The sequence below is a fragment of the Armigeres subalbatus genome, chromosome 2 (assembly GCF_024139115.2).
Source record: "Armigeres subalbatus isolate Guangzhou_Male chromosome 2, GZ_Asu_2, whole genome shotgun sequence".
Lineage (NCBI taxonomy): Eukaryota > Metazoa > Arthropoda > Insecta > Diptera > Culicidae > Armigeres > Armigeres subalbatus.
The window spans coordinates 341308031-341331863 of NC_085140.1; the positions used below are offsets into that span (position 1 = coordinate 341308031).

General features: G+C 40.0%; 1 protein-coding gene across 8 annotated transcripts in view; it reads right to left on the minus strand.

Annotated features, from left to right (window-relative positions):
- The window catches only part of LOC134212851 (solute carrier family 66 member 2), a 119468-nt gene that overhangs the window by 52079 nt on the left and 43556 nt on the right, over window positions 1–23833 (minus strand). For all 8 annotated transcript variants that reach the window (XM_062691088.1, XM_062691087.1, XM_062691086.1 and 5 more), the window contains exon 3: window positions 17729–17865. In XM_062691088.1, coding sequence (XP_062547072.1) covers window positions 17729–17865 — 137 coding nt within the window. The remainder of the gene's footprint in view (window positions 1–17728; window positions 17866–23833) is intronic.

The window sequence follows — 23833 nt, forward strand, 5'->3', positions numbered from 1 at the left end:
TCAAGATAAAGCCGCAAGCTCTCAAACATATTGTCTCGCACTCGAGCTATACGAGATCTATGCACAGATCCGTGATCGTCCTATCGCAGTTCATACAAGAGATGCCACCAGCATCATTGTTTGCTCCCCGCTAGACAATAGTGCTGGCCCAACAACAACGTTGATAATGGAACGAACGAATGGCAAAACAAATAAAGCAATCATCTTATCAATTTCAACAGCACTTCGCTGCCTATTAGATGCACAACGACCTAGACCCACACACATCGCATCCAATTTGAACGTCGTAAATCTACGGCTCGGTAGAGCTATCGTCTCAATACCCACAGGTTGATTAGTAGAATGAGTCAATTTTAAATTTTGCGACCCCTAACGACGAACAAAAGCATTTGCTATTTTATTCATCGTCATTAAAATTTAATTTATTTTAAACTTAATGTTCTTTTAGCACAACACAGTTATTAATTGAAAGTTTTTCTCTCTTAACATTATTGAATGAATATGTACCTAACGAGGCAATCACAATGGATACAGTATGCCCAGGCAGTCAAAAATGTTTCACACGCGAAAACATAATAGGCCGAACTGAGAATCGAGCTCACCATCTCCGGATTAGTAATCCTACGCTTTCGCCAGCAAGGCTATCAGAAGACACAAATATCTTTCTTAAGTAAAATTAAAATTTATTTTATAAAAAAACATTACGAATAAAGTAATTATCCTACAGAGTTCAGACTGTTGTAGATATATAACAATAATAAATAAGCGAATTAGAACAAAAGAACGAAATTTGTATCACGCTACTGTTTAATTAATAACTGTTTGTTGAAATATTGGACGTTAGGCTTAAGTACATTACACATAAGTTTATCTAATATTCGTGTCATATGCTGTTTTCAGCGCATTTCAGTCTTGGCGTACTCATAGTTTAACGCTCGCTCCAGATAGCTATGAGGCACCGTTTATGCATTAACAAACTGTATCTTCTTCGCTCTATTCAACACAAACACGGTTAAGCGTCTAGCCACGGAATTCGTCACGTATTCTCATAGCGAACTAAACTTGGTTAGAACAGCAGCTGTTCTTCTGGTGAGCATTTTCAAACAAAGTGCGATGACCCCAACACTAAGCATTAACATCCAGGCAACTGATTCTACCAGCTGATTTGTTTGAATTTTTAATTTTATCAGATTTTCAGGTTGATTGACTTATTCAACAGATATACAACCAGCTGATTTAGCAGGTAACACAATAGCTAATTTGGATTTGATGGGCTAGTCGAAATTCTGATTATTTTATAAAGTAGTGATGTTCAAAAACAGCAGTTATTGATGCAATCCAACTATGGCCGCCTGCTGATAAGGGAGCATCCATAAATTACGTAACGATAAGAGCGAAGAGGGCAGTGGTGAACTCTGATTCCAACAAGAAAAATCACTTCAATAAAGATTAAAAAGAGCGGAGAGGGGGGTTGCCTGAAGTGTGACGATCCATACAAAATTCTAAGATGCTCCTTACAAAACGTGTGACATAGGAGGGAGAGGGGTTGAAATTGGCAATTTTGGCAATTTGGATCTTCCCTAAGGGTGTATCAATATTTTAGATTTACGTTTAAATCGTGCCAATTGCCTAAATCTGCGTAAAAAACCGCGTAAAAAATCCGCAAAAGAAAAACCGCCTAAAAATGATCTTAGCACCAGGATTTGACCTGACGGATTTTTTTTTCTGAACGCCCGGACCGTGTAACAAAGTTCTATGCAAAATGTTTGCAAAGTTGCTCCATGATTTGCGAAAAATCATTGAACTTATTTTACACGGAAATTTGAACTAAAAACATATTTTTACATGAAACGCATTCCTAGCGCGATTATTCTATACACAATACAAGACGTTTGTTTTTGAATTAAGTATATTTAAGAGGCATGTTCGTGAGTGGGAAACCTCAACATAGGCGGACCGTCGGAACTCTCCGAGAAAAAGCAAACCACGGAATTCGGATACCGGATAAAAGAAGTCCTTTTGCTTAAGTTCAAACAATTTTATTCACATCTAATTTACATTACTATATCAACTTCACTTCAACTTAAATACTTCTTCAACTAAACTAACTAGTGGTAAACACGGCGTACAATAATGAATGGTGGCATCCTTCATGCAGCTGCGTGTAGTTGTAAAATGAATCGCAGGCTGCTGTATCATCTCGAACATCCACCCCCGCGGTTTTCTTGCACTCGTTGACCAGTATAGGCAAAGGGGCCAGCTTGTGGATTGGACGCTCTAATAAACCACCTTTGGGTAGAATATCCACAACCCGGAGGAATCCATCTGATCCCAAATACGATTTTTTCACCTTGCCCATTTTCCAATATTGTGATGGTAAGTTGTCATCCTTAATCAGGACAACCATTCTTGGTTTAATGTTTTTCTGTCTCTTATTCCACTTATTCCATTTTTGCTGCTCGCAGGCGCTGGACATACTGCTATCGAGACAGACGATTGACTGGAATACCCACGCAGCATGGCTCCGAAATAGCCGTCAAAGCTCGATCGATCACGAAGTGACCTGGCGTCAACGGCTCGAGCTCCGATGGATCCTCGGAGGGAGCATACAAAGGCTGCGAATTTAGCTGAGCTTCGATTTGGCAAAGGAAGGTTGAAAATTCCGACTTGTTCAAAAGACTCGATTTACATTTCTTCTTCAAGATAGCCTTAGTGCTCTTGACTCCTGCTTCACAGATACCACCCATGTGCGGCGCAATTGGTGGAATCAACTTCCATTCAATCTGCCGAGGCTGACAGAACTCAAAAATCTTGAGAATACTTGTCATAAGACGAGTTTGTACTATCCCATTTAATTCCACTACTTTATTGTACCTTTGACAGATACGTATTTCGACCTTAACAGTAAGGCCGTCTTTAGTGTCTCGTACTTGACTCGGCTGAAGACCGCGTTACTGTTGAGGTCGGTATAGGTATCTGTTAAAGGTACAAAAAAGTAGTGGACGTCCTTTTAAGTCCTCCTCCAGCATTGTCCATGTTTCATGTCCGTAAAGGACTACCGGTCTTATAAGCGTCTTATACATGACACATTTAGTGGTGAATCTTTTGTGACCGCGGTTTTTTCTGGAGCCCGTAGTAGGCCACAGATGATGCGCCTTCGTATTTCACGACTAACATTGTTATCAGGCGTTAGCAAGGATCCAAGGTAGACGAATTCCTCGACCACCTCGAAGGTATCCTGTTCTCGTCCATAATTTTCCATAGCTTTACGCGGTCTATACTGTCGTATTTCGCCTTGAAATCAACGAACAGATGGTGCGTTGGGACCTGGTATTCACGGCATTTTTTAAGGATTTGCAGTACAGTAAACATCTGCTCCGTTGTCGAGCGGCCGTCAACGAAGCCGGCTTGATAACTTCCTACGAACTCATTCACTAATGGTGACAGACGACGGAAGATGATCTGGGATATCACTTTGTAGGTGGCATTAAGGATGGTGATCGCTCGAAAGTTCTCACACTCCAGCTTGTCGCCTTTCTTGTAGATGGGGCATATAACTCCTTGTTTCTACTCCTCCGGTAGCTATTCAGTTTCCCATAGGGCAAACGATTCATTCCATCGTCAATAAAGGGGTTTAATGTAGATAATCTTTTGCAGTACTCACCAGACTCGATGATGGCAACTACCGAAATGCTGAAACTGAACCACCCTGACGATGAGTTCAAGTCAGTACGCATCTCTACCACGATTAGAAACCGCTGTGTGATTCTCTGCTGCCTAACCTTTTGATTCGCGTTCCGACAGAAACCCAAAACATATGCCAAAACTCGCTGCATCTTCCTGAAAGACTCGAATTAGGAAATACATGCAACTTCTCCAACAGTACCACCGCAGAAGAAATAGTGGAACGCCGTAACTCTGGAACCTCTTCATCGGACCACCACCTGATATTCTTCACTGCGCATGAACCATTCCACCAAAGATCATTTTCCTTAAAACAACTATAAGATTGGCCACGATAGTGTCGGCTGGATTATCCAGCGTATTCACATATCTCCACTTATGCCCAGTAGTGGTAATCTCACTTACCCGGTTTCTCACAAACACTTCCAAGCGTTCCGGGTTTTTCGCTAGCCAAACTAGCATCACATAGTAACATCTCGGAAGGGCAGCGCTAATGCTGCCAACAATTTTTTTTACCAAACGGTTCAGCAAAAGCACTGCTAAAAGTTCCTTTCTTGGAATCGTCAGCACGGTCTTCGGGAGGATTTTTGACTTGGCTTGGCACTCAACAACTTTATCACCGGAGCTTGTCCAAGTAGAATTAACCTGACGTACAAAAAGGCACCATATCCAATGTTGTGTCACCAAACCCATGCAGCTCAAAATCAGTGACCACCAATTGACGAGAAATTCGCTGATTCGTAACAAAACTTAACGCTTTCAAACAATTATCATAATGTTTCTTCAGTTCACCTGCGAGCTCGTCACCCGAGCAAAGTCGGTTAACAAAATGAGAGCAAATTGATATTAAGCTCTGCTGTTGAGTTTATATTGAAAACAAAATTTGATGTCAATTGTTAGTTAATACAAATTGACATCGCAAAATGTTTTCAATATGCATTCCTCAGTTATCATAATGATAGCAGTTTTACATCAAATTATGCTGTCGATTATCTAATGTGTGTTTTACGAAAATTAAAAACAATCTGCAAACAAAATATGCTGTTGTTGCAGGGCTGGTAGCGACCAATGCTGCTCGAAATAGTGACTTTAGTGACCAATGGTGACGAAAAAAGGGACCAAATAGTGACTTTCAATTGCAGAAAAAGTGACCAAATAGTGACTTTCAGTTTCAGTTGCAATTTCGATGAGACGATTAGCGTTTCTAGGTCGAGGGAAATTTTTTTTTTCGTAATTTGTGGTGGAAACCATCTTTTACTCACCACTTTCTCATAACGAACTTAGAAAAGAAACGAAAATCGTGCACTCTAACTTTTGCACTCTCTTTTTATCCCAAAGAAATTGTATTAAACATCAGGTAAAAGTAGAACTACTAAAACCTATGAGTAGACCTGCGAGCAAATCAAACGTTTGCGCCACTGGAAGTGAGCGAAACAAGGTTATCTGTCACTCATAAGACCTGTTTTTCTTCCCCGAAAAATGATTCCTAGTCAAAAATTTGCGTGAATGAACATTCTCTTTTCGTGAGAATGAGTGAAAATTACGATCACTGGATTAGGTGAACACCTACTTAAGAAAAATGCAGATTTGCTATAGGTTTAGGAATCGATACTCCAAAACAAAAGTTGAAAAAATGTTGCACGTGTGAACCGATCTTAAAAATTCACTCGCTGTTTGTTAAAACTCTGGCGAATGTTAGCCCAATCTTTAAAAACAACACTTTTTAAATATTTTGTTTCTAACTTTAAAAATACTCAGAGGCGTAAAAAATATGGGTTCTTTGGGAAATTTGACTTCAAATTAAATAAAGAATCGATTGAGCAAATTAAAATTTTTGACGGGAATGGTCAATTAGCTTCACCAGTAGCTAATGCCAATGAGAGCAGTGAGTTAAATGGCTGGCGAAGTTTCAGAGCGATCATTTTTCCAAGATCCGTAATTTAATTTCCGCTATGAACAAAGCGTCATCCGACTTATATGTAAAACTTCATTCAAAAATAGTCAATAGTTTCAAAATAGTTGAAAATAGTGACTTTTTGCGAGAAAAAGTGACTTGAGTGACTTGAGGTCGAAAAAAGAGACTTTTTAGTGACTTGCCCGAAAAAAGTGACCAAGTCACTAAAAAGTGACCCGCTACTAGGCCTGTTGTTGTTATGAATGCTCATAAAAATAATCTAATTGAATACTCATCTTCTTATCAAATTTTAAAATCTAATGATATCAAATTTAGTAATCATGCTGATTTCAGTGATAGCAAAATTTGTTTTCAGTATGATTTCGCAGTGTAAAAATATGCTCTCATTTCTGCTGTGTTAACCGTTAATCCATACAAAACGAAATCAACTGGAGTAATCAAATAATTTACATCAAGACAGCAAATTTTGATTTCAATTTGATTTCAAACTTTGCTCGGGCATCCCACCCACTCTAACTATTCCTTTCAGATGTTCTTAGAAGTTTGCCAATAAGAATAACAGGCGCCACCCGATCCAAATGGCCAAACATTCTGGACACGAGCGACAGTACTTATCGCTTTGCAGTACTTTTTCCACTTACCTACTGTTGAGAGAGACACCAACTGCAGAGTGTTCAAATCTGGGTTCCACATAAGGCCCAACGTTTTAATCACTGCACTACCACCTTCGTTGATGCTGACCAACTCGTACCGCTCTATTCCACTTTTCAAAAATCCGCTCCAACAGCGCAATCTACGCCTTTGCTCGCAAGTCTACCGGAGTCCCTACGACCTTGAATCAGCCAATTCGCTGACGGATTCCTGAAGCGGCAGCTCCACGATATTCCGCCCAGATGCATCTTTTTGATGAGTCTCTCGGAAATGTTCTTCACATTCTGTTTCTTCACTGCCACATTCTTCTGTATCAGCTACGTACTCGACTTCCCAAAACCGTTGAATAGAATGGCTTAGTTCATCTATGGTGACTTTGTGCGTATGACTCGCTTCATCTGGTACCGCACCGTCATCGAACACCCAGCCAAATTGGGTATCACGCAAAAATTACAGACTATATCACCCATTGCCAGGGTTTGCAGAAATCGCTCTCAATAGATAACAAACAACGATAAAAAAAAGGCAAAAACTGTTCCGAATCATAGCAAGCTATGATAACAAATTTATCAAACTTGTATACTGCCCATGATCGCATATTTGTGACATTTGCATTATGGTTGATTTTGTAAATCGTTTGTCAATCCTCCCCCACACACTTGATAATTTCCAGCTTACCACAGATCTAGGATAGGATGTGACAACTCAATTGAGACTGCCTTGTTGTTTTTTAGTCGATTGCTCTGACGAGGTGGTCGCCAGTGCAGCCAAAGTAATTTGGTACAAAATCTTCCAAATATCATGTATCAAAATTTGATGTTTTTCTTCCCGTTCCATCCACTATTTATGTAAGAGGAGTGAAAGACTAACAGAGAGAAGTTTTCGCTACTGAAAAATGACTTCTAGATCGAAAATGACGGAAAGGTGAATGATAATGATTAAAATCAACAGTTTTAAACCTGTACAACCCTTGAGAATAATTTATATGGCGTTTGCAGTTCAATATAAATTTATTTCTTACCAAAAAACTGGTACTCAAACATTTTCGTATTTTGCTTAATATCAACTTTAAAAACCAGCAACACGGCCAAACTAACAACATGCTGCCCTACGGAAAACGCGCCGCTACCAATCGAAGTAATCGATTGTCATATTCAACCAATCAGCAACCGGTACGATTGTGACAGCAAATCGGTACGATTTTTACTGACTAATTGTCACATCCTATCCTAGCCACAGATAAGCAATATAGTAAAGCATATTTTACTGTTGTGGGATTAGCTGCAGTAAAGCTAATCCGAACGCTTTCTGAACGATTCACAGGCTTTTTACAAAATGTATAAAAATGCGAGTGTTACAAATATGCGACCATGGGCAGTTATACAAGTGCGAAAAACAGAATCGGATAGGCAGACACCACCCCCTTCCATTTTTGCTTTGTTTTCGCTAGTTTTCAGCTACCGCCATCGGGGGTGACATTGGGCCTGGGGGGTGAGAATGGGTCATCGCTCTTACCGGAAACCTGGAAGTCGTAGAGCAAAATCGTTCAAAAAGTAGTTGAAACAGTGACCCATTCTCACCCCCATTTGACCCATTGTCACCCCCGACGACGGTAGCTGAACATGAAAGGGAAACTCCAACGCGCTGACATTGATGACCGATGTTGGCAAATCCGATGTCACCTTGTCAGTCACCAGACACTTAACGTTTGCATGGAAATCGTTGTACCTCGACGACAGATGGACCACACCTTAGCTGGATGAATGAGTCTTCGTGTTATTTACCTCCAAGACCGTGATGTTCGACGAACCCAGCTTCAAACCCTACAAATTTACTGCTGCCCGAGATATCAAATTAACTTGGGACTCATTATCCAATAAAACTCTACATTGGCGGGGGTAGTAGTTGCTATTCAAGATGGCCCCTACTGCTGTAAGCAGCAAAACTTGCTGCGTACGACATGCCAAACTGAAACACAATGCTGTCCTCGGTGCTGCTGATGTTGACGGGGCATCTTGATCTGTTGCTAGCTTCGAAGTCGGCTTAATTGATGAATTCCAAAACTTGCTTGGGGTTTTCCTCCGCAAGAAGGAGAGTATGGTGCCGACGTTTGCATCTTTGGCACGATTTATCTGACGAGCAATCGATACTCCGATAACCTCCGCACAGACAATTGGTAAAACATTTCGTTCTCCAGCTTTAACAATTTTTTGCGGGTCAGTAAGGGATTTAAAGTCGGCGCAGCTTTGATTAGCATGAGACTTTCCGCAAAATTCACATTTCGTTTCTATCTCGCTTGAAGTCGCGACTGTATAAGATTTTCTGAATATGACTTCTGACAGCTAGCCTCGTTCCAGAATGAAGGTCTGCTCCTTCAGAAACAAATGCATTTATTCGTTGCTGGGTAGCTCTCCATGCTTACGGGGTTGACTCCCAAAGATGACGCACATCGTTGTGTAACGCAGTTGCCAGTAGATGGATGACGGAATCCACCCCTACTTCTTCGAACTCTCGCTCCAAGAACTTAAGACCTTCAACATGTTTGCTGTACTCGTCCACCAAAGCCCGTAGCCTCAAATGGCTCTTCTTCATCATGCGATTCAGATTGAGCAGACATTCACATGATAGTCGATAGCATGACTTATTCTCAAACCTCTCTGCCAGGACCTGCCACGCGTGGGCGTAGTTGCTCTCGTTAATGGTCTTGGCATCAATCAGACCAGCTGAACTCAAGACCAGGGTTTTCATCCAGATGGAATAACTTCATTGCTGGCGGATCTGAATTCTTATCCACGAGATCCTTGAACATGACCTTGAACTTCGGCCAGCTTTCATACCGGCCATCGAATGTGGGAATCGGCATGCGATTGATGGATTACAACCGGTGCTGCTTACCAATTCTTGCGACGAGTGATAATTTTGATCTTGTCAAAAACATAATTTGTAATATTTTTGTTATTTTCATCACTTTTCATGTAACACATAGAGTTATGTTTTTGTTCAATTGGAAACATATGTAGTAACGTTTTTGTTAGAAGTAAAAGGTGTTTTGCTACAATTTTAGTTATGTGTTTTTTTAGTTATGGTTTGTATAATTAATACATGTTTTATAACAGCCTCTGTAATAAAAAAAATGTAACAGAATAACAAGTTATTATATAAATCCGTTACCATCTACTGGTCGGGTACTGACTCGTTTTCGATGACCAATGATTAATGAGGTAGTAGTAGAGGATGGAAAATTTGATCAAAAATGTAAACATAGATTTACATAGATGCATTTACAAACACTTTTCCATGTCCACTACCCCAAAATATGTACAATAAGGAAACAAACGCCCAAACCGTACAATTTAACATGTATGGCAATTTTTTCCTTCAAATTGACTACAATTGTACGAATGTGCCATGATTCACGAATAAATATTAGTGTTAGGTGTATTGTAATTTGACTTGCCCCGCAAAATAGCTTATTGTTTACATTTCCTCAAAAGGCACTATAAACAAATGTGCGAAATTTGATTTCTGACCAAAACAAATCAACAGACAACTCTGAATACGCAACACACTGCTGATGCTGAATAAACATTCCAAAACGGTCTGTAAGAATTCCGTAATCCTAAAATATTGAATTTGTGTTCACCCACAAAAACCAGGTTGCAATTTCACAATATTTCATTATAAGCCATAACTTTTCAGGTTTATTAGCCTAAATTTATTTTTAATAAATAGGGTATATAACTGTAGATGTAGTTAAATTCACTGTTCTAAATTATTAACTTATAGTGGATGAACTTCAATTGCAGATCGAAAAAAGTCATTTTTTGCCGTAGTGTCCCTGCGGAACATCAAAAAAGCTTATCTTCTATATAAATAAAAATGAATTTATGTCTATCCGAACCTTATAGACTCCGAAACTACTGAACCGATCGGCGTGAAAAAATGTATGCAGTGGTTTTTGGGGCCAGGAAGGTTTTTAAGATGGTTCGAGACCCCTCCCCCTTTGGAAAGGTGGGCTTCCATTCAAATGAAACATCAATTTCTTCATAACTCGAGAATTATTCAGAGGATAAATCAATTTTAGGTGAAACGAAGTTCGTCGGGTCTGCTAGTACATATAATAAATGTTATATCTGAGCATATATGACCCATCCATCCTGAAAGGGTTAAGGTTGTAGGAGCGCTGGCCCGGCTCCTGGGGGATTTCACTGGTTTCCAATCCCTGCACTACGTCGCATAAACTCAGTGCTCTTTCCAGAGCGGATGGTAGCTATCTTGTGGGACTGTTAAATCCCACTCAAACTAGACACTTGGTGCAACAAAGGTGGAAATATTCTCGAAGTGGACTGTATTAGATGGGTCTCCGTTTGTGGACTTCTCTGTAGCACTTTGCAGCAATCAAAACTCGGTTTGTTGTTTTGGAAAATTATTGTTATTAACTCTTGTATTCACACTTTCAGTCCGACGACTGGTCAAAATCCTTAATCCTACACCTTATTTATTTACAGAAGTGTGCCAATTTTAGGCAGGTGCCAATTTTAGTTTTTCTCTGTTGCGCTATTCGCTTATGCATTTATTTCTACCTGCGCTTGGATGTTTGCTGTTATATACATACATGTACCTGGATCTATAATACATAGGAATTTCTAGCTGCGCAAACAAACCAACAGAGCTTGGGTTTTTACGAATTGCGGGAGAGACAGAAAGTGGAGACACTTACTTTGGCGGTGGCGCCAACATTACTCCCGCCGGGCTGAGATGAATTCTCTGACGTTTTAACCAAACTTGCATTGTCACTAATAGGCAAAACTGCAATCTTATTTATTGCTCGCTTATAAACTACTGTACCAATTTGCACTTCGACTGTTCGTACCAAATCATCCTTCCCCGGATAGGTTCTGATAATTTTACCAAGTTTCCACACCTGCGCGGGCGCATCCTTTTCCTCAAGTAAAACAATCATACCCGGATAAACATTTAATATTTTTATTCTATTCTTACTGCGAGGTTGGAGGGATTGCAAATAGTCACGGTGCCATTTCTTCCAAAATTCGTCACGCAAACGCTGTACGTATTGCCAACGGTTGAGATAATTTATTCGAACCCCATCGTAACTGGGCTCCGAAACAGCAGTTAATGGTCTACCAATTAAAATATGACCCGGAGTAATTATTTCCAAATCATTTTGATCTGATGGATGGGTATAAAGTGGACGTGAATTTAATATTCCTTCCACCTGAGATAAAACAGTTGTGTACTCTTCGAAGGTTAAATGAGCATCTTTAAGTGTCCTCTTGAGGTGAAATTTAGTGCTCTTGACTGCAGCTTCCCACAACCCACCAAAGTTTGGTGCTTCTGGCGGAATAAATGACCAAATTATTTCTCGAGGCTGACAAAATGGGAAATGTGGTCAAAGGTAGACTGAGACCGCAAAAGCCCATATAGTTCATGCAATTCGTTTTTCGCCCTCGGAAATTGGACCCATTGTCAGAATGCATTTCTTTCGGATTTCCTCGTCGACCTACGAAACGTTTCAATGCTGCAAGAAAAGCTTCTGTACTTAAATCAGAAACTAGCTCCAAATGAATGCTTCTGGTAACCATACAAACAAATACTGATATGTAAGCTTTAACTATTTTTGGCTTGTATCGACCTTCTTTCACGTATACAGGCCCTGCAAAATCTACACCTGTTATTTCGAATGGAAATGCTGGAGTAACACGACACGCAGGTAAATCTCCCATCAATTGGCTAGCAATCTTAGGTCGAGCACGAAAGCATGACACACAACTTCGGGTTATTTTGCGCACTGACGACCTTCCATCTAACAGCCAAAATCTAGTTCTTAATGAAGCAAGAAGATTTTTTGGGCCTTCGTGCATTCCTTCAAGGTGGTAGGCACGAATTAAAAGATCGACAAGAGGGTGCTTTGGCAAAATATATGGATGTTTGGAGTGGAATAACAACGACGAGTGTCTTAATCTTCCTCCTACTCTTATAATTCCATCGTGAAAAAAAGGGTTCAAATCTGAAATTCGCTTACACGGATCGTTTTTTTGAATTCGTTGAATTTCATCAAAAGCATTTCATGCTGAATGATACGAATTATTAGCTCTAAAGAACTCCGTATCTCTGGAATGGTCAGGTTTCTCGTCAAAGTCCGTAAGGCTGGATTTTTCTGACGACAATTTCTGATAAAACGCTGTACGTATGCCATGACACGTTGCAGCTTTCTGAATGAACTAAACTTTGAAAATACTTCGAGCTGATTTTCATTGTAAACCGGGGTTGCTATCATTGAACAATGTTTTAGTTCTGGTAGTTCATCATTAGGAATTTCTGAGCATAGCTCCTCAGAATAGTTATCTACTCGTAGGAAAGACGGGCCTTCCCACCAATCATTATTGGATTTAAGGGCATCAGGAGCTGTCCTCTAGACACGATATCTGCGGGATTGTCTTTTGATCTGATATATTTCCAGTTGAAATTCTTAGTCTCCTCAGTGATACTAGCCACTCTGTTTCGTACAAACACTTCAAGACTAGCAAAAGGTTTTTAAGCCATGCAAGCACGATTTGACTATCAGACCAAAGAACAACGTCATCAAACTTGATTTTCAAATCATCAAGAACTCTTGTTAATAATCTGGAGAGTAATCTAGCAGCAAGAAGCTCTTTGCGGGGTATGGTGTAGCATTTTTTAATTGATGCGACTCTTGACTTACTGCAAAGCAAACGTAAGCGAGCTGATCCATCGGAAAGTAAACTTCTAACATAAATCACTGCTCCATAAGCAACGAAAGAGGCATCTGCAAATCCATGAATTTCTACACCTTTTCGAACAGGGAGAAATCCATATCGTGGTATAGAAATTTCTCTAACCTTAGGAAGAGCATTTCGAAAATGTAGCCATGATTCAAGTAACTCTCCTTCTATCTTAGTATCCCAACCAAGTTCAGCTGCCCATAGTTTTTGCATATAAATCTTAGTAATGACCACAATTGGCGACAATAATCCCAAAGGATCGAATAGTCGACCAATTTCGGAGAAAATTATTCGCTTTGTAAATTCTGTTACATTACTTGGAAGCTGGACCGCAAATAAGAATTTGTCTGTCTGCGGGCACCAAATTAACCCCAGAGCCTTAACTACTTCATCATCTTGGTTAAAGTTTACCAATTTCTCTCGATCATTTTCGGGTATTTGGTGCAACAATTCTTCGCAATTGAGCTCCATTTATGGACACGAAAGCCGCCGGACTCTAACATTTTACCAATCTGCCGTTGCGTTCCAATAGCCTCTGCAGGAGAACTAGCACCGGACAGAATATCATCTACATAGCAATCTTCTTTACAGCTTTGGAGGCTAAAGGAAATCTTTCTTCTTCATCATCACACAGCTGTATCAAGCATCTGGTAGCAAGGAAGGGAGCAGCTGCGGTGCCATAAGTAACAGTTTTCATTTCTAATACTGTTAAAGGTTTGGATGGTTCATTTCTCCAAAGAATGCGTTGGAATTTAGTTTGCGATGGATCAACTAAGACCTGTCGCAAAATGTGTTCAACATCAGCAGTAAACACTATAGGATGTTTACGAAATCTAAGAAGAATGCTGAACAATTCGCTTTGGACTGGTTGTCCTACATGAAGCACATCATTCAATGATTTCAACGAAGGGCCAAGCTTTGCAGAAGCATCAAATACGACCCTAAGTTTTGTAGTGGAACTAGTAGGTCTCAACACGGCGTGATGAGGCATGTAATATCGAATTTGATTCTCATCTTCAGATTCATCAACTTCTTGGCAATGGCCTAAGGTTTTATATTCATCAATAAACTTTACATATTCTCGTTTCAAATTTGAATCTTTTGAAGACGTTTCTCCAAGTGAAGAAAACGTCGAAGAGCTAGAGAGCGATTATCTTGCAAATCAGATACATCTTCTCTAAATGGCAATTGTACAACAAATCGACCAGATGGCAAACGATGATGCGTCTGCTGAAATAATTTCTCACATTCATCTTTAGCATTTGAGGTATCTGTGTCCACAAAGTCTCCAACTTCCCAAAATTTGGTGATGGTTTTGACTAGAGAGTCAAGTGAAGCTTGGTGAGCTAAATGAACGTGATTCATATAATTTTCTATTTCTCCTGAGAAAATCCAGCCGAAATGAGTTTCTTGGAGCTCTGGTATACCTTCAGCTAGACGTAGATGTCCGGATTTAAGGAGACTAAAAACTTGGAGGCACCTATCAACATATCAATTCGCTCAGGAATATTGAACTGAGGATCTGCAAGCTGAATCCCAACAGGTATTTGCCAAGAGGAGATATCAATTTTTGATCCAGGATAATTCCAGTTATCTTTGGAACAACTAAACACTCGACTTCGGTAGAGAACTCTGAGTATCTTGACTGAACTGTAACTGCTAACCTTTCCCTAGCATACATTTTTGAGCCACCTACACCTGCAATCGGGACACACATGGATTCTCTGGGTACCTTCAACTGATTGGCCATTGGCTCAGAAATGAAATTAACCTGAGACCCACTGTCAAGGAGAATACGACAAGGAATTAACTGCCCATCATTATCAAGCATTACAACAGCTGTCAATAACATAACAGTTTTCAATTTTTTGGAATGGTTATAAGAACATGTCGAATTTAAAGTAGATTGTTGTTGAATCGCGGAATGTTCATTAGAAGTAGGAATAGATGAATCTGTTTTTGAGGATAAAGGTTTAGGTTCCTGGGTTTTCGATTCAGATATAGACGGTTGGAACTTTGAGAAAGATTCTTCATGCAGAAGTGAATGGTGCTTTCTAAAACAAGTTGAACAAGTTTTCTTGGCAGAACAATCTACTACTCGGTGACCAGATCGGAGGCAGTTGAAACAAATCCTCAATTCTTTTACTTTGGCAATGCGCTCTGGAACGGTCATAGCGTGGAATTTTGGACATTCGAAATGGCGATGGATCTCTTCACAAATTAAACAAGAAATTGCTCCCTTTACAGATGTGGAAATATGAGTCTTGAGAGGGGGTTTGGTATTGGATGATTTGGTACTTGGCTCCTTATTTGAGCCTGGGGTGCGAGAATTACTACAACGATCAAGTACTTGGCACTCATTTTTAAGGAATAGCAAAGTTTGTTTAAAGTCAGGTAACTCACCGTGTTTCTGCGTCCTTTCCCAGAGCTGACGAGTGTGGTCATCTAGGCGGTTGACGACGAGCTTGGTAATGATGAGTCCAGATAAGTTGTCAACTACCAAGCCTTGGTACTCCAATCCCGCGACGTGGCGATCGTAGGCCTTTATCAGCGACACGAGATCCTTGAAGCTTCCTTTGCTACCGGCTTGAGCTGAATCAATCCTTCGATGTGAGTATCTACGATGACGCGGGATTCTCAAACTGGTCGGTGATTTGCTTCCACACTTGCTGGAAATTGTTGTCCTGGATCATTTTCGCGTTGATCAAATCAGCTGCATCGCCGACTAGAGCTTTGTCTAGATGATGCAACTTGACGGCGTCCGAGTCACGGCTTCGACCTACCAAATCCTCAAACATGGCCTTAAACTTAGGCCAATTTTCTGTCTTACCGTCGAAAGTTGGTATCGGTGCTCTCAGAGGCTGTTGTTGCACTATCACTTGAGGTGCTGAGGTATCAGCATACACTTGGTTTGGGTAGCGTGCAACTGCAGCCTTAGCGAAAGATTCCATCAGTCGCTCAACTCGATCCAGTGCTTCGGTGTGAAGCAAATCAAACTCATCCAGCTTCTGGTCTTGCTCTTCTATCTTCGTTGGAGGTGTTGCCGCAATCACTTCACGATGCACCGCTACATACTCATTGTAGTGCATCTCGAGCTTTTTCGCGAACACTTTTAGCAATGACACACTCACTTTTGATGGATCATCTTCACCCTCCTCAATGGTTTTGTTTATCTTCGTCACTTTTCCTTTGATTTGCCCTCGTTGACGGATCAACATCTTCACTTCTTCTTGATCCACGGATTGCTTCTTCGGCGTATGTTCCATTGGCATTTTGACACTTTTTAGTTCACTTTTTCACTCTCACAAAATTGGTCTTTTTTCCCACTGTATCACTTTAACGTCACTTTTGAAATTTTGCTGCTCGGTACTACACGTTCACAGGTGTTCCTGATGGATCCGGCTCGAAGGACCATGTAGAAGCGCTAGCCTGGCTCTTGGAGAATTTCGTGGTTTCCAAACCTTGCACTACGTCGCATAAACTCATTGCTCTTTCCAGAGCAGATGGTAGCTATCTTGTGGGACTGTTGACCACTCAAACTTGACACTTGGTGCAACCCAGTACAAAGGTGGAAATTTTCGCGAAGTGGACTGTATTAGATGGGTCTCCGTTTGTGGACTTCTCTGTAGCACTTTGCAGCAATCAAAACTCGGTTTGTTGGTTTGGAAAAATATTCTAATTAACTCTTGTATACACAGTTTCAGTCTGACGACTGGCCAAAATCCTTAATCCTACACCTTATTTATTTACAGAAGTTTGGGGTTACGCATTTTATTTACATCACTTACTCTCTAGAAGGCGGTGCCAATTTCGGCTTTACTCTGTTGCGCTATTCGCTTATACATTTTTTCTACCCGCGCTTGGATGTTTGCTGTTATATACATACATGTACCTGGATCTATAATACATAGGGAAATTCCTAGCTGCGCAAACAAACCAACAGAGCTTGGGTTTTTACGAATTGCGGGAGAGACAGAAAGTGGAGACACTTACTTTGGCGGTGGCGCCAACAAAGGTGATTATACAATAAAGCCAGAAATCGACCATTTTGTAAACTACGTGCTTTTCCTATATTTTTTTAGGGCACGAGATAGAAGAACCATAACGAGTATGGGGCTGAAATAATGGTAGATCGTTTGCTTAGTTATGCTGAACAATCATAATTTGAGTTTCGGCACTGTACGAAAAGTATTACGCCAGATTTGGGCTTTTGGAAATGTTTGAAATTCACCACACGTTTATCTACATACATTTCTAAAAGCCCAAATATGGCGAAATGAATGTAGAGATTCGAAAAAAAATTTGCTGTAATCAACTCGAAATATTAACAAAATGTCAATTACACCCCTCTGCTTCTAACCGCTCATCATTTGAACTTCTACTATTTATTTTTTCATTAGAGTATACTGCTTATGATCGCATATCAGTCCCATCTTTGTTAGGTTTCCTATTCATATGGGACTGCGATTGTGGGCAGTATAGCATATAAGAACATTACATTATTATTGTTTGCACGACAAACAATTTTCATTACAACAGAATATCTGTACTTGATACAGAAACAGGGGCTTCTGTTCTCTCCCATCATTTGACACGGTTTCCATACCCATCACATCTGTTCTTGCGTTGGATTTCTGTAGATATGTCAATAATAATTTCCCTACAGTAAAATATCACCTGTATTCAATTCTATATAGACTAAACTGCAACCTACCTGAGAAAACTCGTTCCCGCGTCCGCATGATGGCATTGTTGCGCCGCACCGTAACGCACAAGTGGATCATTATGAACATGGTTATGTTCATGACGACACTTTGCACCAGCAGAGGGATCTCGAACCGGCTGGAAAACCTACAAAAGAGCCGAGAAAATGGAAAACAAAATATGTGTTATTGCATGTGTGCCCGTTTACGTGGAAACGTTATCAGCGATAAATCTCTGAGTAATTCACTCATCGGACCTGCAGTCTAACTTACAGTCGGCTAAGATATTATTTATCGCGATTTTGTACGATTCATAGGGTTGAGTCAATTAGTATGTGATAACATAACTGTGTGTTCCACTAATTGATTATTGAATGCGTGGACTTTCTGTGCAACTTGTTGCATGATAAAAATCAATGAAGGAATAAGGCATAACGCTCCTAATAGGATAAATACAAACAATGCTGACCGTGGTGCCCATCATATTTGACCTTTTCGGAAGGCTTGCCTACAATAGAACAATGTTTTTCCCGTCCCTGTGCATCGATTGAAGAAACAAAGAGGAAATTGTGATTTCTAGTTGAATGATAATAATGTGAATATTTTCGGTTGGCAACCATCATTTTGAATTTGTATTTTACTCTTACTGGGAAGTGGATTGCAATTTTACTGCTACTTTTTATACATGCGAGTAAATGCTTGCAACATAACATCATCAGTTATTGATAATAACATTAATTAATACCACCATCGGGTCGACAATGGGTCAAAATAAGATGAAAATGGGTCATTATTTCAACAAAATAGATTGCCTGTAAGGGGCCCTCCTTAGCCGTGCGGTAAGACGCGCGGCTACAAAGCAAGACCATGCTGAGGGTGGCTGGGTTCGAATCCCGGTGCCGGTCTAGGCAATTTTCGGATTGGATATTGTCTCGACTTCCCTGGGCATAAAAGTATCATCGTGTTGGCCGCATGATATACGAAAGCAAAAATGGTAACCTAGCTAAGAAACTTCGCAGTTAATAACTGTGGAAGTGCTTAATGAACACTAAGCTGCGAGGTGGCTCTGTCCCAGTGTGGGGATGTAATGCCAATAAGAAGAAGAAGAAGAAGAAGATTGCCTGTAGAATTAAATATTTCTAAGGGCAAGAAAAAACTAAATTTAAAAAACATTTTTTAACAATTTTGTTACCCGACCTATAGATTGTCCGTGAAAGCAATGACCCATTGTTATCCCCCGATAACAGTACGGAAATTAACGTGAGCATGAAGCGCGTATGATTCTTCGGCAATGAATCGCCTGCTTTGAGCGTGCTTACAGCGGCACACTAGGAGTTAACTTTCTGAAATCAGTATGGCGAAAGGCATCTAAGGCTCGATTTCTCAAAAATAAGCACTTTCATCAAAAAAATATTTGGTAGGCATGGTAGCGGACACCTTCCTGCATAATCGGTACCAAATAGTTTTTCATGAAAAGTTTCTTATTTTGAGAAAACCCGCGTTAGATGACTTTCGCCATACAAATTTCTGGCGGTTAACTCTTGCTGGCTGTTTTGCGCATATACTATAGCGCCTGGATGTGACGGCGGCGAGTAGAAAATCAGCCACTGCCAATAATTCATTAAGGTGGTTATACAACAAAGCCACAAATCGGCCATCTTGGAAACCACGTGCTTTTTCTAGTGATTTTTAAAGAGCACGAATTGGGAAAACCCCAACGCCCATGGGGATGAAACATCCATAGATCGTTTGCTTACTTATGCTAAACAATCGACTTTAATTTCAGCATTGTACTATAATTATTACGCTAGATTTGAACTTTTGATAATTGGAGTAGAAAACCGTGTGGTGAATTTGAAATTCACCACATGGCTTGAATGTATAATCACCTTAATTTACAAGCTAGGTTTAGTATAGGTACCTATTGTTGCTTTGATTGTTTTTTTTCAGTGAAAAATACCATTTTCACCTTGATTTTCACCGAAAAAAGCCAATCAAAGCAACAATAAGTTTCCACGGTTATTAAACCCCAGTCAGTAGGTTTAATACCACCTAAGCGTCAATGACCGGATGTTCCCAAAAAGTGAAAGAATGACTCGCGAATTTTGTTTGAATTTGTTGTTCACCCTTTTGGTTGTGCCGAAGTTTGACTGTTCGCGTATGGCGTACTGCACAGCTGTTGATCGATTGTTCGGAAATTCTATCACGTTGCCGCATATCAAATTATCATTTCAGACGCGTACCCTGGCTTCGTTCGATCCATGTATTATGGTGCGATGCCTCTAGCACGCTATTTTGGAAAGAATTTTCGCGTGGAGAACAAACTCGGAAATGCTGCAGAAAAATGCTGTTAACGTGCGCGGTTTTAAAATTGAATGTCCAAAATAAAGATAGCAAACATATCAATATAGGACAGTTATGCTTGCAGCAACAATGTAACTGAACAATTAATAAATAAAATACGTTAAAACTGGAAATTCCATAAAATGTGGAAACAGTAAACGTTCTGTTCTGTGTAAAGAATCCTTTCGAAAATCGAATATAAATTTTTCATAAGATATCTCATCTCGACCACGTTTTTCACACCAAAATACAGCCGAATAAATCTCTGCACAAGTGATATTTTTCGTCCCGATTGCTGAAAATGGATAAAATAACAGAACATCAATCATCGAAAATGAAGTTTCCGACAACAAAACATTGAACAGATACATCTCGTTCCTGTCATCCGTTACAAACTGCGCAATGTGTCGGCTGCTATTAATTGCACATTTTAATCTACTAAACTCCTACCGTTGCTTCCTTCAAGCAACCAGTTATACACAGTTTGTGGAATTCATGCCCATGTAAATTGCATTTAAGAATTAATTGACTTCATATTCCTAACATCTAAGAACGGTGCTTGGCAGCCCACGTCGCATTGATGATGTACTGGTCATCATTCTGGCGTCATTCCAAATGGCGGCATTGATCCATATTCATACGTTCGCACCATGATCTTGATCAAATAAATAACACACGATGTCTCTATTGAAGAATATTATTAAAAAAAGGTGTTTTTTCTGGAACATACAGCTTATTATTCTTTCATTTTTAAGATCAATGAATATGTTATATCGGAAGATCCTACTACTCAACTTCTGTGTATTTTAGAGAAAACTCAATGTAATTTTTTAAAAGGCTTAAACGCTCTTCAATCGACATCACACCTATAATTCAACCTAGCTGGTGTTGATTTTTTATTTTTCATTATGGTTCAGACGCTGTGACTATGAGTCAAACCCACCCAACAAAACGAACTACCTACACCAGCTCAATAAATCATTCTCCCCAAAGAAACGCATCGTAAACAAATATAAATTGCCTCATTTGAATTGATCAATTGACTCGGGTAAACAAATTGGTTTTAAATTCGATTTTTCGATTAAGAGTTGCCCTAGTTGTCAAACCATTAAAACCAACACCGCACAGTCAGTTGCGTTCGCCATCAATTCTGCTCACGCACATGGTTTCGTCGAACGATTCTCATCGTTGTTAACCTTGCACTTTCGAACCACACACAGCCAGTTCATGCCAGTGCGATTCAATTTCTATTAACCGCAAACTCCTATGTTTGATCTCGAAAAATCGCTAACGCTAACTGGACTTTCATCCAAATTGCCGGTGGTGGTGAGGTTGGTGAATCAGCGATCAATTACCGTAGTTTTTTATGAATATTTTTTACTGAAACTTCGATGTCGGTGACATGAATGAAACATATCTTCAAATAGCATACAATGTCATATTACACATAAGTGTGATATTAGCATTAGCAGTAAGCAATTCGCACAAATTCGTAGGTGGTACAAGCCTGGGGACTAAATATTATATGAAAGTAACATCACTTCCATCCGTTACCACAAATATTGATTTGGGACTATTCACTATATCTTAGATGGAAACAATGCATTCTCCATTAGTCAAAATCTGCCCTGGCCACGTCCTTGCGAGTGCCGAGGAAGGGGAAGGATAGTTAATTGGACTGCTACTTAAGAAAGATGAAGAGAAGTCTACGACCTCTCATAGGTACCACGGGAGGTTTTGGAATTGTTAGTGTGGAAGGTTGTAAAAGTAAAAGAAATACAAAGCAGGAAAAGGACGATCCTGGATTTGAACTCACGATCTCCTGCTTATAAGACATAGGTGAGATATAACTGAAAATTCGTAATCAATAATCAGGGATTAGCACTCCGTCCTCAATATTCACATTCGACAATATCTAAGAGAATTCTTGAAAACTTCACAAACTTAGAGCGAATCTGGATTGTATATTGGAAAGAAAAGTTTTATAAGAATTATAAGGGGCACCATTTCTGAGCAAGAGATTGTCCCCCACTCTTTACCATATGATCTGGATCAATGAAAATAGTCTGTTCTATTCTAAATCTAATCGTTAAAGTCCGGCGATACGGAAAACTTCTGGTAGTCGTTGTCGAAACACATCTGCAGAAACGTTGTAGTTGAAATATGAAAAATAAAATTATTGAATTGAGCATGAGCATGAGCATGATGACCGTGCATTTCGTAGTTGCTACTCCGTGATCGACCAGAACAATCGCAATTGCACAGGGAACCAATGGATGGAAGCATGGGATTTGCTCTCCAACCTCAATGTGCACAGTCCGAGAGCTCTAGTATTTTGGATGATCGATAATGGCGCTGGCCATGTCCTCACGGTCATCGGGGATGGAAAGGAATTGATGATGCAGTCACTCACCCACTGCAAGCCGAGAACACCTCTGCACTGGCCACGAGTTCCTGCGGAATTTTATTGGAATCTGGGGTTTAGGTTTTACGGCAGAGGTTCGTCTTGGTTAACGGGTTGCCAATGTGATAGTAATGAAAGGATGGAGTATATTCTAATTGGATGCCGAAACGAGCTTTTTTTTGGCTCATTTCGAATTCTAACAGTTACCTGCTAGAACTAATCAAGTTGTAGGTATAGGGATGCCCATTTCCAGTTCTAGCGATGGCTAGAACATGAGAAATGTATGAAAAGATACAAAGTAGGAGGAATGAAACGGGCCTGGGATTGAACCCACGACCTCCTGCGTATGAGGCAGAAGCGGTAGCCATATGACCACCAAGCCCGTTAAAAAAAAATTATTGAATTGTTGTCAAACTTCACGAACGGGCTCCTTCTACACGAATGGAATGTTACCGTGGCGAAGCGGTCTTTCTGTCGCGTCGCGTATATTTGATATTGGGCGTCCACAAAGCAGCAAGATTTTTGAACACCAGTCTCCTCGGGTTTGTTAGAATGTTTTGAAAATTCTCAAAACTTTCCAGAAATTTAATTGTTGCTTGCTTTTTTGCAAAAAAAATTGAGAGGAGAAATTTTTTTTTCAATTTTTTGTATCGGAATACAGTCCAAAGAACATTTCACTATTTTGACTATTTCTGAGCCGTCTGCGAAACAGAAAATGGAAAATAGGAGTGGTCTACGGTTGCTGCCTTGTGGAAATTCAGTTCCAATAAAACAGTTCCTCTTCAGTGGATCTGTGGATCTGAAACAGTACGTCAGGAAGTCACTTCAGTGAACTGAATTATTAAATAGCATAAAAATTATATCACGGAAAATTTATCGAAAACGCGTTAAAAATGAAATGGTAGTGTCTTCTAGAAGCATTGAGCAGTCCTGATTTTTTCCTCTTTGCGTTGGCCTAAACTTAAATCGTGCCGATGTACAGAAAGCGGTTGAAGTTGCGGAAGTGGTGGCTAGTAACATTGAGTTGTTTGTCGTTCTTAATAAGGTGATCGAGAATTACTGTACTTTTGGACAGCAGTTGATCGCTCTCATTTTAGCACTCGTACACGAAAATTAGACCTTGTAGGTTGTAACTTGGGGGGCCCTCCTTAGTATAGCAGTAAGATGCGCGGCTGTAAAGCAAGACCTTAGTGCTGATTGAACACTAAGCAGCGAGGCGGCAATATCTCAGTGGGAATGTAATGCCAATAAGAAGAAGAAGGTTTTCGTGAAAGTTCTAGCTAGGGAAACATGAAAAATTGGCATATTTATTGGAGGCAGCCATCAAAATCCTTCACTGCGTAACTAGTTGGAATTCTGGTTAGATCGA